The sequence below is a fragment of the Peromyscus leucopus genome, chromosome 1, assembly GCF_004664715.2.
Source record: "Peromyscus leucopus breed LL Stock chromosome 1, UCI_PerLeu_2.1, whole genome shotgun sequence".
In the NCBI taxonomy this organism is placed as follows: domain Eukaryota; kingdom Metazoa; phylum Chordata; class Mammalia; order Rodentia; family Cricetidae; genus Peromyscus; species Peromyscus leucopus.
Window position 1 is genome coordinate 66291369 of NC_051063.1, and position 12648 is coordinate 66304016.

Here is a 12648-nt window from a genome sequence, read left to right on the forward strand (position 1 = left end):
GACATTACTTTGTGATGGGGTACGGCAGGGGCTGTGCTCCTGAGCTCAGCCCAGTGCCCTCTCCTGAGTAAGGAACAAAGGGGTCCTGTGTTTGGGCTCTGTGCTCTCTTCCCCAAGGCTTCCTTTGCCTTCCCTGTGTTGCCCCTGGTGCTTCTGTCTGTCCTAAGTTCTCTCCAGTGAATGTCTAATCTGGGGAAGGGGTTTTCACAGCCCCACCACTGTGGTCTCCCCTCTATCTCCTGGACTTTGCTGCAGTTTAGACACTGCCCTCTCAGCTATAGTTTTGAAGAGATGCTTAGGCTGAGGTCAGGCTATCTCTAACCCTGGGACTTTGCTCACTGTGGGGTTTTAGACTTGCTAGTGCTCAGGGCCTTAGGGTGTGGAAGCTGCATCTGTCTTCTTCTTAGACAATTGCTGAAGACCTGTGGGGGGCTGTGATCAGGTGGTTCCCATTTATAATTCAGTGTGTCAAGAAGTCTGTGGCTTTTTGGTTTGTTTTTCTTGCAATTCTGTCTGCTTTGGGCTATGGATTTAAGAAGGTATTAAAACATGACCCCTGCCTTTCCTGTGTTGAGCACACAAGGAGTCTTCACACTTTAAGTCAGATTTCCAAAGAGCCTTGTATTCTGAGATGCGTGTGCCCATGATCTGTTTCTTTTCTCCAATAGTCCCCAAAAGGTATACACAAAAAATGACCATCATCATCATCACCATCACCATCATTGCCATCATCACCATCACTCTTATGCTGCCTGGAGGCCGCAGGCAGAGGCAGGGGAGTGTTTTTATTATTATTATTATTATTATTATTATTATTATTATTATTATTATAGTTTGCTCTGTAAGTGGTTGATCAGGCACTGTCAGTCAAGTTCCGAGCACCCACAGCTCTCCCTTGGCCAAGACCTAATCTGGTTGAGGGCTTCCTTAGAGGTGGGTACAAGCTCCCTAAACAATCTTACCTGGGGAGTTTACACTGTATATAGACTGTAATAAATGTCAGCTCCCAGACCTACCACCTTCATGTGCTTCCAATGAGATGCTGCAGGGTTGCATTTCAGAAACACATACCTGTTAGTGATCAAGGACCTATATCTGCTGAGAAACCTTCCAGATTTAGCTAGTCCAAGCACTAGAGCAGTATAAGAGGGATATAGTACTCATCAGAGCCACCCATGAACCAGGTGTTCCAGCCAGTGCCTTCTGCCTGGTCAGTTATAACAATGTCTTGCTTCTGGTGGTCCCGGGAGTTGGAACTCCAGGCTCATTGGGATTCTGCCACAGGTCAGAAGAGGCTACTACCACCATCAGCCAGATTAATACCATTTGCAGATCAGCCATTATACTAAGCAATTTGAATGCATTCTTCCAACGTAGAGGGCTCGATACACAGAGAATTGTAAGCAAAACACTTTCCAGCAGATAATTCATAACCGAGGGACTCATGGCCTCTGAATGACAAAAGCCTTCGCTCACAGGGCCGCCAGCATGCTGTGGGACCCAGCACAGCTGTGTCCTGACTTCATACTCCAATCACTCTTCATTCTCCTCTCTGTCTAGCGTGGCTCCTGATGTGTACTGACAGTCATAACCACAAGGTCAGCAGATGCTGGAAGACATGAATAAATGTGACCACACTGAAGACACTCAGGACAGCTAGCTTCCCAGCCGTTGGAGGCCTTCCTGGCCTGGGGCACAGTAGATAAGGGGTTTGGTGAACCCTGGGAGCCTTCCTTGTAAATCATCAAGAGACTGCAGAGAAACAACTCTGCTCAGCTCCGTGTGTTTCCCCAGCTTAGAACTGTGCCCAGGCCCCACAGCTTAAATTTTGCCCATGGCCATGATCCACCTGAGAGAGGCATCTGTCCTGACGACAGCATGGGCTTTGAGTCCCCACCTGAACAGTTTGGGCAGAGCTGAGGCTCCCTTGCTCTGGTCTTTTCCAGAGCCCCAGAACCCCAGAGCCCCAGATTGATGAACCAACCTGCTTTACAGCTGCCAGAAGCATACCCCTGCACAGCACAGCATGAAGGCTAAATGCCAGACACAGAGATCGCTCAAAGTGTGCTACATCTGAAGATCATTTGTAACACTGCACGAAAAGATGTCGGAGGCCCCATAAGGCAAAAAGATTCACAGAATCTTTGATTCCTGCAGAATTTTATATTGTGTCTAACACCAGAGTTACAGGCTGGTGATATTTTGATGATAAATTCCCAGCCATTTTTGCTGGAAGACAGAACAGTTCTCCCCATCCATTAAATCAAATAAAAGGGGGTATGTCCCCAGGTAGACAGAAGCTGGGACTCAGTTGGGGAGGAGCTAGTGTGGTGGATGGCCCAAATCACCATAGCCAATGAGAATAAAGAATTATCATTATCGCCTGTGCCACCACCATAGCCACCATCTTCCCAGTTTTTATCATCACATAATTCATGCCATCATTCCCATCATTATTGTCATTAGCACCATCACCATGGTCATTGTCACCAACATCATTGCCACCAGGATTTTGACCATCATTGCCACCATCACTAACAGCATCACCATCGTTATCATCATCACTACCATCATCACCATCATTGACACAATCCGAATAGCATCACTATCATCATTTACCATCACCATTGTTACAAAATCCCAAATCAACATCATTGACAGACCACCCACTGTACTTAGCCATTTAAGTACGCGATATCAATTTAAAGGGGATATTACACAGAGAATTGTCAACAAATGCCAGACATTTTTTTATCTCATTGAATTTTTCAAAATCTCAAACGGCAGATACCATTAGGGCTTAAACTTTATGGACAGAAAGAGTGCAGAGGAGAAACAGAGTTCAAGGAGAGTTGCCTGAGGTCACACTACATTCTAGGGTGAGGTCTAAGGTGTGTGAGACCATAGAGAGCAAACTTAACTAGTACCCAACATTCTTCCCCCCACCCCACCAGGGAAACCCTATTTTATTACTATTGGAGGCATAAAGGCAGTGGGAATGGAGCAATTAGTGCACCCCATGGCAGAGCTAACTCATGGACTGCTGGGACATCCAGCCTTCTTTGAGTCCTACTGTGTCTCTCTCAGCTCCTGATTGTATGCAGCAATGAAAAATCTGAACTAGGGTTCGTTTGTAAAGACAATTTCTTGTCATAAATTCCTTTGATTGCTTTCATCAGCGACAGTAGCGCCCCATAGCCAAACATTCAGAAGACTTATACACTGTGGCAGTAATTGCACACGGGATGCCCTCAGCAGTCACCAGTCTGCAGTGCTAAGACAAAAGCTGGGATAGGCTGGGGCTGTGCGGACTTGGGGCTTATAGGTGCCCCAGGAAGGAAATCTGAAGACAGCAAAACCTATTCTCTTTAGGAAGTGGACCTGGAATTCTACTACATTCAGTGTCTTCAAGAAAGTTGCATTCACCAAGTCGTCAAATACAGAAATGTACTCTCTGATTGTTGGGGATGAGGGATAACAAGCCCTTCGCTGCCCACAGATACCTAGGGACCGTGCTCTGCACTTTGAGGAAACAGATGTGGCAGTGGCTCTTTAAGAAAAACCAAAGGTGTCGCCATCTAGCATAGAGACTTCACTATGGGGACAAAAGAGTTCAGCTACTCAAGGCAGGAACCATGGATCACAAAGACAGCTGCCAGGTGACATGCAGAAGTTAGCCCTGAGTGGACAGATGGCAGGGTAACACCTGAGAAGAAAGAGCACCTGGCAGAGATGCTCCAGAGGAGTGGGAGGAGAGGGTACGGACTGCACGGGGAAGTTCTGTGAGTGACAAGGACACGAGAGGCTTGTGGCTCCTGGCACAAGGCACACATGAGAGCCACAGACATGGGCTATGAGGCCTGGAATGCGGAGAACATTGTAATGACACAAGCCAGAAGACATCCAGGGAAACACCAAGGAGTCTGCAGTAAGCAGGGACACAGCAGGAGAAGCTGAGATCCTCACCATTGGGGGAAAATGTAATACCAAAGTCCAGGGAGCTGGGTGTTCGCTTCTGGGGACAGAAGACAGTTGTCTGGAAAGACCTGTCCTGCATACCACACTCCAAAGTCCCCAGAATCCTAATTTCCAGCCCGATTCCTCTCATGCTAACCACAGAATGGAGCTGCGTCAGTCTCACAAAAGCCACCGTGTCTCCACCCACTGATGACAGGCCTACTGTGTTGTTGCACTGCTCAGAAAGAGGAAGGGTAATGAATACAATGCTAGTACATCCTAGGCAGCCTTTCACAGTTCAGCATTCCATGACAGGCCCTTAAACACACCCAAACAAAGCACAAACAGGGTGAAAACACTGGCAGGAGAGCAAGGCATCCTGAACAAGTTCACACGGACCTGGAGGTGTCAATGTGACAGAGAAAGTCAAGTGTTCTAGGCTTGGATGCAGTAACAGAACCCTGTTCCTCACCTTGCAGCAGGGCTTCTAGTGAGGTTCATTGTTTTCTGGACCTTCTGGTCAGTTGGCACCTCTTTACATTTATGGCTCCATCAATATGTTTCCCACTCTGGATGATAAGTGGTTCTAAATATCCATCAAGGAAAGAGTCATTCATGAATCATTTTAGATCTAGTAAATCATGTCTGAAATTTGTTTGAAGAGACATAGGTGAGCCTGGGTTCTGCAAAATCTGGACACTAAATAGGTATGTGCCCTAGGGCAGACCAGCTAAGGTTTCCAGAGATAGTACTGAGGCCTTTCTCCAGACTCTCCACCTCAAGGTCAACAGGGCCAACGAAGAAGGGTGTCAGGACTAGGGAAACTGACAGCAGTTTGTTGGGATCCTCATATCCCTGAGAAGAAAAAGTCAAATCCTGGCAGGCCAAGAAGACTATTGGGACCTGGTCCCTGTTGACCTTTAGCCCTGCCCTCTCCTGGGCATCCCTCCCCAGGTATCTCCTTTTGCTCTCTGGAACACTCTTAGATGTCATTTTCCTGGGTTTGGAATGTTCTCCTGGGTCCCCACAGGGCCCCTTCACCTCTGCAGCATTTGTTCCAGGAGCAGCCGCAGACCCTTCCCCCATTCCAAGTTTCTTTCCTGTTTCACAACCAATTTTGTACACGTAGTTTGTTCTGTGTCCTCTCTGTGGAAAAGGAGCCTTAGTGGAGAGACCATTATCTTAGTTCTGGGAGCAGGATTCACTGCAGACATCAGCAGACCCTGCTAAGAACAGAACCTATGTGCTTCTTTCTGGCTGTGCCCTTTCAGTTATTCTAGTCCAGTCTCATGATGGCTGTGTGGAGTGAGAAGACTCTGTGATGTCTGGATCCTGCCACTCAGAGAACCTCCACACACCACCTGGGCTGGAGAGGCCATGGCAGACCTTCCAAATGCCTGCCATGTAGGAAAGGAGTCACTTGGCCTAATTATGATCATACCTTTCTGACCCCAACTGGGTGTCCTACATGTCTTTCTAGTATTCATACCAACTTTCATAAGACAGCTCATGCCCCCAGGTCAGGGACTCTATCCCTGCATGGTGGATCCCACTGCAGACAACAATTGTGAGTGGTCTCTAAGGTCTTCATCCACATCTGTTGCTATAACTGAATGAGTATCAGAAACTAGGTCATTTATGAGAAATAGAGGTTAATTTAGGTCACAAGCTGGAGGTTCAAGACCTGAAAAACTGAGTCCTGTGGTGTCACAGAGCATCATAAGGGGACACAGAATATACCTGCTACTTCAGGAATCTTCATAATGAAGCCACTCACACCATTAGCCCTGACCTTATCCAACCCTAATCACGCATGGAGGGGCCTACTTGTCCCATTGTTTGTCTGTATTTCCCCAGCAGTGTGATGAGGCAATCTATCTGCACATCTGCTCACATATCCACATATGGCCATGCATGTGGGGGATCCATGACCTTCCTTTAGGTTAGGTTTGCTAGTTTCCCAAAATGTCACGGGACTCGCCAAAAATATGCTTGTGATTCCAGTTTCCTATAAAGGGAACAACTCAGAAACAGCCAGTGGAAGAGGCTGGTAAAAATTGGGACAGGTCCCAAGGACGGGAGCCTTGTCTCTGAAGAGCAGCTGTGTGCTGCCTGGTCAGGGGACTGGTGTGATCCTCTCCAGAAAGTGCCCAAACCCCACTATTCAAGAGTTTTATTTGGGTTTCACTAACTGTCGATGATTGGTTAATACACCAGTGGGAAGACTGGATTCCACAGGAAGTCCCTACCCATATCCTGGTTAGAGTGGTGGCTGGGGCTGAGTCCCGAACCACTAACCACATGACCAGTGGATCTCGCAGGACAAGCTGGATCACCTCATTGGTGGCAGCTCAAGTGTGGTCCTGTCTGGGATCTGGATGGAGTCTCCTTGTGGACAATACAGGCCCTCTGCTCAGTCAGGACACTCCCTTCTCTGCCAGGAATTCTGTCAAAACCCTGACAAGTGCTGTCACAGGTCCAGGTCAGGAGGGACCAGGCCACTTACTCTACCCATCACCACACTGCACACTGGCCCCAGGGAGGTAAGCAGTGCACTCCCTGGCCATCAGCTCAGCTGTAAGAGCTGATGTGTCATGTGGATGTGCCCTGGGACAAAAGGACATCAAGGTCCTGGGAGCCACTGGGAGCTCCCACTGGTGTCTGGCAAGGCCTCTAGGCTGGTTCTGGCAGGGCCTTCAGACTGGTGGTGGGCACCTGCAAACTGGGACAGATAGAGGGGAGGCTGGCCAGGCTGGAGACACCTCTACCACTACCACACCACCCCTGGCCTCGTTGCCCAGCACTGGCAGAGATGAGCTCACTCTCTATCTGCAGGGCCCTGGCTTCAGATCTTCTGGAGACAGGGGACAGCTGCCTTGGCATTACCTACTGATGACTGGTTGGGTGACAACAGAAGAGGCCTGCTCACCAGATCTGGAGGAGTGGCCGCAGAAAGAGTGCTACAGACCCTCCAAGCCACAGCCACAGCGAGGAGTCAGAGATGAAGCCCCAGTGTCACAGGATGTGGTGATGTGTTCTTGGGCTGGGCCTCTGGCTACCACCACTCCCTGCGCTGAATCGGTCCAGCTACTTTGCAGGAATAGGAGGCCTTCGGGTTGGCCATTGTCCAGGGTGGAACATGAGAGGAGAGAAGCTGCTGTTGTCTCGGGCTACTGCAGCCAAGGGTTACACCTCCCTATACAGAGAAAAGCTGTTGTCTGCGGGAGGTAGTGCAGTCAAGACAGTGGCGGCCCCTACGTTCGCTCTTTCAGCGAGGGAGAGTCGACAGGACCCATCACATTACAGAATTGTGGGGAAGCCATGTCAAGATCATCTTGTTAGAGCTTCATATCTCACTGAAAATAAGATCCAGAGATTTCCACAGCTTGTCTGTGCACACAAGGCAGCCTCATTGTGAGGTGCAGAGCATATTGAACACATGGCGTGTTCACATTGGTGCGTTTTCTCTTGAGCCCATCACATCCATGGGACTCTCCCCTAGAGCTAGCATCCTCCCAGACAACAGCTGTCACTGCACAAGGTGGTGGCCTCACAGCTGCAGTGGCCCGAGGTAACCCTCACTTCTCTTCTCTCACGTTCAACCCAGAGGTCTTCTATTTCTGCAAGGCTGCTGGTATGATAGGATAGTAGGAACGCCATGCAGAGGCCCAGCCCAAGAACACCTGTACTAGGTCCTACAGTGTTGGGACTTCAGCTCTGGCTCCCCCTTGGCTTGTGTGTATGCACCACTCTTCAATCCACGCCCACCAAATGGCATGGCCTGGGTGGGTGAGGTACCTGGCCTGCCCAAAGCTCTCTGTGTCTGATACAATGCAGGTCACATTGTGACATGTGGATGTGAGGGGTGGCAAGGTTAGATAGCTCTGAGGGAATGACTTTTACCCTCCAGCAGCTCATCAGGTGGTCAGTGCTGTCACTCCATATTTGAGCATAAGCCTCAGGAGTTTGCCTAACTGATCCTCTAGCTCAGGTTTGCACATCTTCCATGTGGGGAGTATGGCAGATGACATTGATGATGAGATGGGCTAGCGACTCAGGCTTGCAGAGTGAACTGAGCCCTCTACAGTACCACACACAGCTGTTTGGGGGTTGCCATTTTGTTGCCTGGGCAACTAGTTCAGCCTCTGGATGGCCCCACAGGGAGGAGCCAGGTAAAAGGAGGCATCTGAAAGGCTGTGAGTGATCTTGATGTGCACAAAGGACTGGGCTGAGGAGCAGTCATAGGATGTCAGAGCCCCTCTGCAGGGATGGAGATGGACACCTCAGGGATGGAGATGGTCACCTCAACATCTCTCTGCCTAACAGAGGAAATAGGAGGCAAGCAGCATGTTCTCCATTGGAGTTGGGAGACTCTGGAGTGCTGGTACCTAGAGATGGGGAACATCCTCTGTGGATGAGAGGTTGGACAAAACCAAGGCCTCCAAACTTCACTTGGTGCTAGGACATTTAAGAAAAGCAGAGCAACAACAGGTTTGTTGTGTGGGACAACCGAGGGTTCTGTAAACACCCGATACCAGAGCAATATGCCATCGTGATACGGAACCAGTGTTCAGATGCCTTTCTCTCTGGGCAAAATTTGGAATCAGCAAGCTTTACCTCCCACAAGAAGCACTCAGCTTTGCCTTTCATTAAAGGTCCAAAGTCCATCCCAACACAAGAACCTGGAAATATGATCAGATCTTTGCATTTGCCTCTGACTAATCCAGACAAGCCAAGAGCCCCATGCTCTGGAAGGCAGCCACCGGCTGTGAATGGAATATTTTGTTGGATAAGCAATAACAGGAAATCATGATGTGCTCAAGGTACAACAATACAAGCCTGGTTTCCACACTTCTATTTTGAGCTAATAGAAACTTACTACAAAGAAGTCCTAATTATAACCTTGCAGTCTGGCGTAATCACAGATCAACATAACTTTCCTCTTTCAGAATTTCTCCTTGTCATAGGAAAAGCAAAGATGGTACATTTTCCTGAAATAGCTGGTCTATAAATAAAGCCCTCTCAGAGATTCAGCACCTCTTTGTTGTTCCTTTGCATATTCCCCATTAATTTGGAATTATCTGTATTACAGTCTTATGAACCAAAACCCTTGTTAGACACAGAATGCTGAAGGCTCTCCATACATGGTAGACCCAACAACTGTTGCATTTCCACAAGGCTTAGCTCTGTGGGGCTCCCACAGGGGTTCTTCTGCTGGTATGAGCAGTCTGTCCTCAGTGTTGTTTGTGTGACCTGATCATCACTGGCCAACAATGACCTGAGAACCCCCAAGACAAGGGTGCTGCAGGGGGTTTTCTGATGCTGGGGATGTCCCCGCAGCACCAATTCTACCTGTCATTTTGAACAGCTGCTGCCCTGGGCCTGACCACAGACAGATATGGGACTTGGACTGGGGAACAGAGGAATCAGAGTGGTCGGGGTAAGGCTGAGCTCTGGAGTACAGGACAGTTCAAGGGCCAGCTGCATCCTCAAGGACAGGGGTGTCACAGCAGCCTGTCAGGGAGGAGAAGCTGGCATGAGGAATAATGGCACTCAGAAGTTTGTGAAGACTTCCAGGTCCTTCTAGAATAAGGCAGAGTTATGAAAAGACCTGTTAGGAGCCCTGCGACCTTGACAAAGCGGTGCTTCAATAGGGTGGACCATCCTTTCCCTCTTCTGTCTGTTCTTCAGGGTGTGGCCATTTCAGAGACAGCCCTGTGATTCTGCTCCAGCCATCATGTTCTTGGGACTGGGGACTGCAGGCCAGGACTTTAATCTCAGTCTCCCTACCCAACACAGCAAAGGCACTTGCCTTCCAAGGCAAGAAAACTTTGCCAACTTAACCCTAAGAGCTTTTCAACACTCTGTTTCCTTTTTTCTCTTGTCTTGTTTTGTTTTCTTGGCTTGTCTGAGACAAGGTCTCACTCTCTGGTCTGGGCCTCCAACCCATGGCAGTGCTGCTGCTTCAGCCCGTCACAAACCGGAATTATAGGCATGAGCCACCGGATCTGACTCGAGATTCTTCGTTCTGTGAAGAGTGCTCTCAGGGGGGTTTAAGGTTTCAGTGGGAACCCATCGGATCACTTGGTTAACTCTACATCTTGTGTCCCTGAAGGACTGAAAGTTGTGAGAGCCCTGGACCAGAGGAGACTCAGCAAGTGGACAAGGGGCCACGGACGCCACCCCCACAGATTCTCCTGCCCCTGGAGGAGCGTGTGACCCATTTCCGAGACATGCTACTGGAGAGAGGGGTAAGAACCCTGAACAACCCTGAGGGGATAGTGGGGAGTAGGGGGGCCTCTGGGGACTCTTGGGAAGGACTGGTCTTCCTCATTGCCCTGTGTTTAGGCTGGCAGGTGTTTAGAAGTGCAAGGATTTGAGACCCAAGCAAACCACAGAAGCTGCCTCTGCTTCCTTTTTTAAAAGGGGGTCTGCAAGGCACGGGCTGCTGGGATATGGGAGAACCCAATGTGGGAAAGATTCCTGCCATCCTCAGGCCAGGCTTCAGGGCCCAAACCTCAGGGATGACCCCCTATAGGTATCTTAACCCCACAGGGAATCTCACACTTCTGGATTAATTAGACTGTTTTTAAATAAAGTGATTTCTGAATCTCATTTTGAGTGGAGGGAACTGTATGTGAACCTCCTTCCAAGGACTTTTATTTCTTACTTTGGCTTTTGGGCACAAAAATGAGCCAGTACAATATTGTAGCCCAGTTGGATTTCTTCACAGAGTGCAGCTGAACACAGAAGGCAGTAATGAAGACTGTGTGAGGGTAATTGTAATGAATACGGTAATGGCCTTGTGAATCCAAAGCAAATTTCCAAACTCTGCAGTGGCATGCTCTCCCTGCCAGGCTGTTTCCTAGAAACACCTTTGCCTTCTCTGCAGCAGATGCACAGAGGCTGCAGAGCCAGGGCTGTGGGGAGAGGGCAAGCCCTGGGTCATCACTCCCACAGCAGGCCAGGCTCAGCTGGACTTTGGGTGCTGGCCAAGGAAAGGAAGAATGGAGGCAGGGGCAGCTCCTCCGGACTCCAGCAGGAAGGCAGTCCCTCCCACCTGCCTTTCTGGCAGTTTTCTCTTTCTTGGCATTATAAATAGGAACGTGTACACCTATTTATGCACCATCATCCAGAAGCAAATCAAGCATCTCAGTGTCAGAAACTGAAAGGGCCAAAAATGAATGAACTCAGGTTCCTCACTCATGCTTAACAGTGGAGCCTAGTGGAAACTTTCTCATGCAAGCCTCAGTCAGGTCCCTTCATTCGGGCGCTTCCTCAGCCTGCCCTGGGACTCTCCATGTAGGCTCCTGACCCTACTGTGGTGCAACTACTCTTGCCATACCAGATCCCGGGGTACCCAGGATGTGCTGGACCATTTCCCTGGGATTTCCTGTGGAGGCTGTTTAGGCTGTGACTGGTGTCTTACTCTTGTGTACCTAACTGGCTTGTGCAAGCGCCAGAGGAGCCCATGGAGTGTGTGAGGAAGGAGTATTCCCTGGAAGGGCTGTTGTTTGTTTTCCGACTCAGCACTCTTGGCCCCCACAGAACAGAAGTGGGGTGGGGTGGGGGCCACCAGGAGAATGGAGCACCACATCCATCTCCCCCCCCCCCCAGGCCTGAGTTCCTGTGGTTGGCTCCACGGCTCCAAGAGATGCTCTCATGCTGTTAGACCATCTCAGCCTCCTCCTTTACTCGGAAAAGCTTCCAGCAGAGAAGTCTCTGCACGATCATTTCTGCAGGATTCTAGCCAGCTGGTCCAGTGTGTCCCCATGAATTATTTAAAACTTTTACATTTATTTATTTATTGTGCAAGTGTGTGTATGTGCGCATGTATAACACACACACACACACACACACACACACACACACACACACACACACACACACCAGACAGAGTAAACATGCTGAAGTTAAAAGACAAGTTGAAAATGTCTGTTCTCTACTTCTACCTTGCTGGTCCTAGGGATTGTACTCGGGTCTTGTGATTCCACAGACAGAAACCTGTATCTTCATCATTTTGTCTAACTTTCAACACTAAATTTTGGAAATCATGGAATCCAATGTATTAATGGGGTCTTCCAGTAAATTGCAGGGATAGGGTAGGGAGCTACCACTGCCTTCCTGGGCAAAAGAGTGGGTGGGGTAAGCTCACAGAGCCCTAAGGGTCTCCAAAGTCCTCGCTGGAGGAATTGTACTAATGATACTTCAATGCATGCTTAACTCATCAGGGTGGGTGATTCAGTTTAGACTTTGATTTTGAGATGTTTATATGAAAATCAGCAAGAGCAATAGGTGTAGGAGAAGCAAAGGCCCAGTACTGTGCTGACTCTGAAAGGTCCCAGAGCCCCTTCAGTTCTGGAGTAGAACAGGCCAATCTAAGTTTACTGCCCCATCATAAAGCAATGCTACCACCTGCAATACTCAGACTTTATTAAATATGCCAGGCAATTTCATAAGTCACTCATGCTCATGAGAATTTGATAGCTGAGCTCAGGAGACTTCTAGCTGCTTAAAGAATGAGCCGTAGAAAGGTCACGCTTTATGGACTGAGTGATTAACAAGATTTTTATATTGCATTTGCTGAGTACTTAGTTCAGAAACCTGTGTGCTTATGGAGTGGTGAAACCAGGCATGGAGGATTTCTAATATCTTCAAAAGGCAGGACTTGGGTTTTCCCAGGGGATTATG

At 48.9% G+C, this 12648-nt stretch overlaps 1 protein-coding gene across 1 annotated transcript in view; it reads left to right on the top strand.

Moving 5' to 3' along the window:
* Tcerg1l (transcription elongation regulator 1 like) overlaps nt 1-12648 on the top strand; it is a 193820-nt gene that overhangs the window by 161883 nt on the left and 19289 nt on the right. The window contains exon 9 of the mRNA XM_028869221.2: nt 10073-10208. Coding sequence (XP_028725054.1) covers nt 10073-10208 — 136 coding nt within the window. The remainder of the gene's footprint in view (nt 1-10072; nt 10209-12648) is intronic.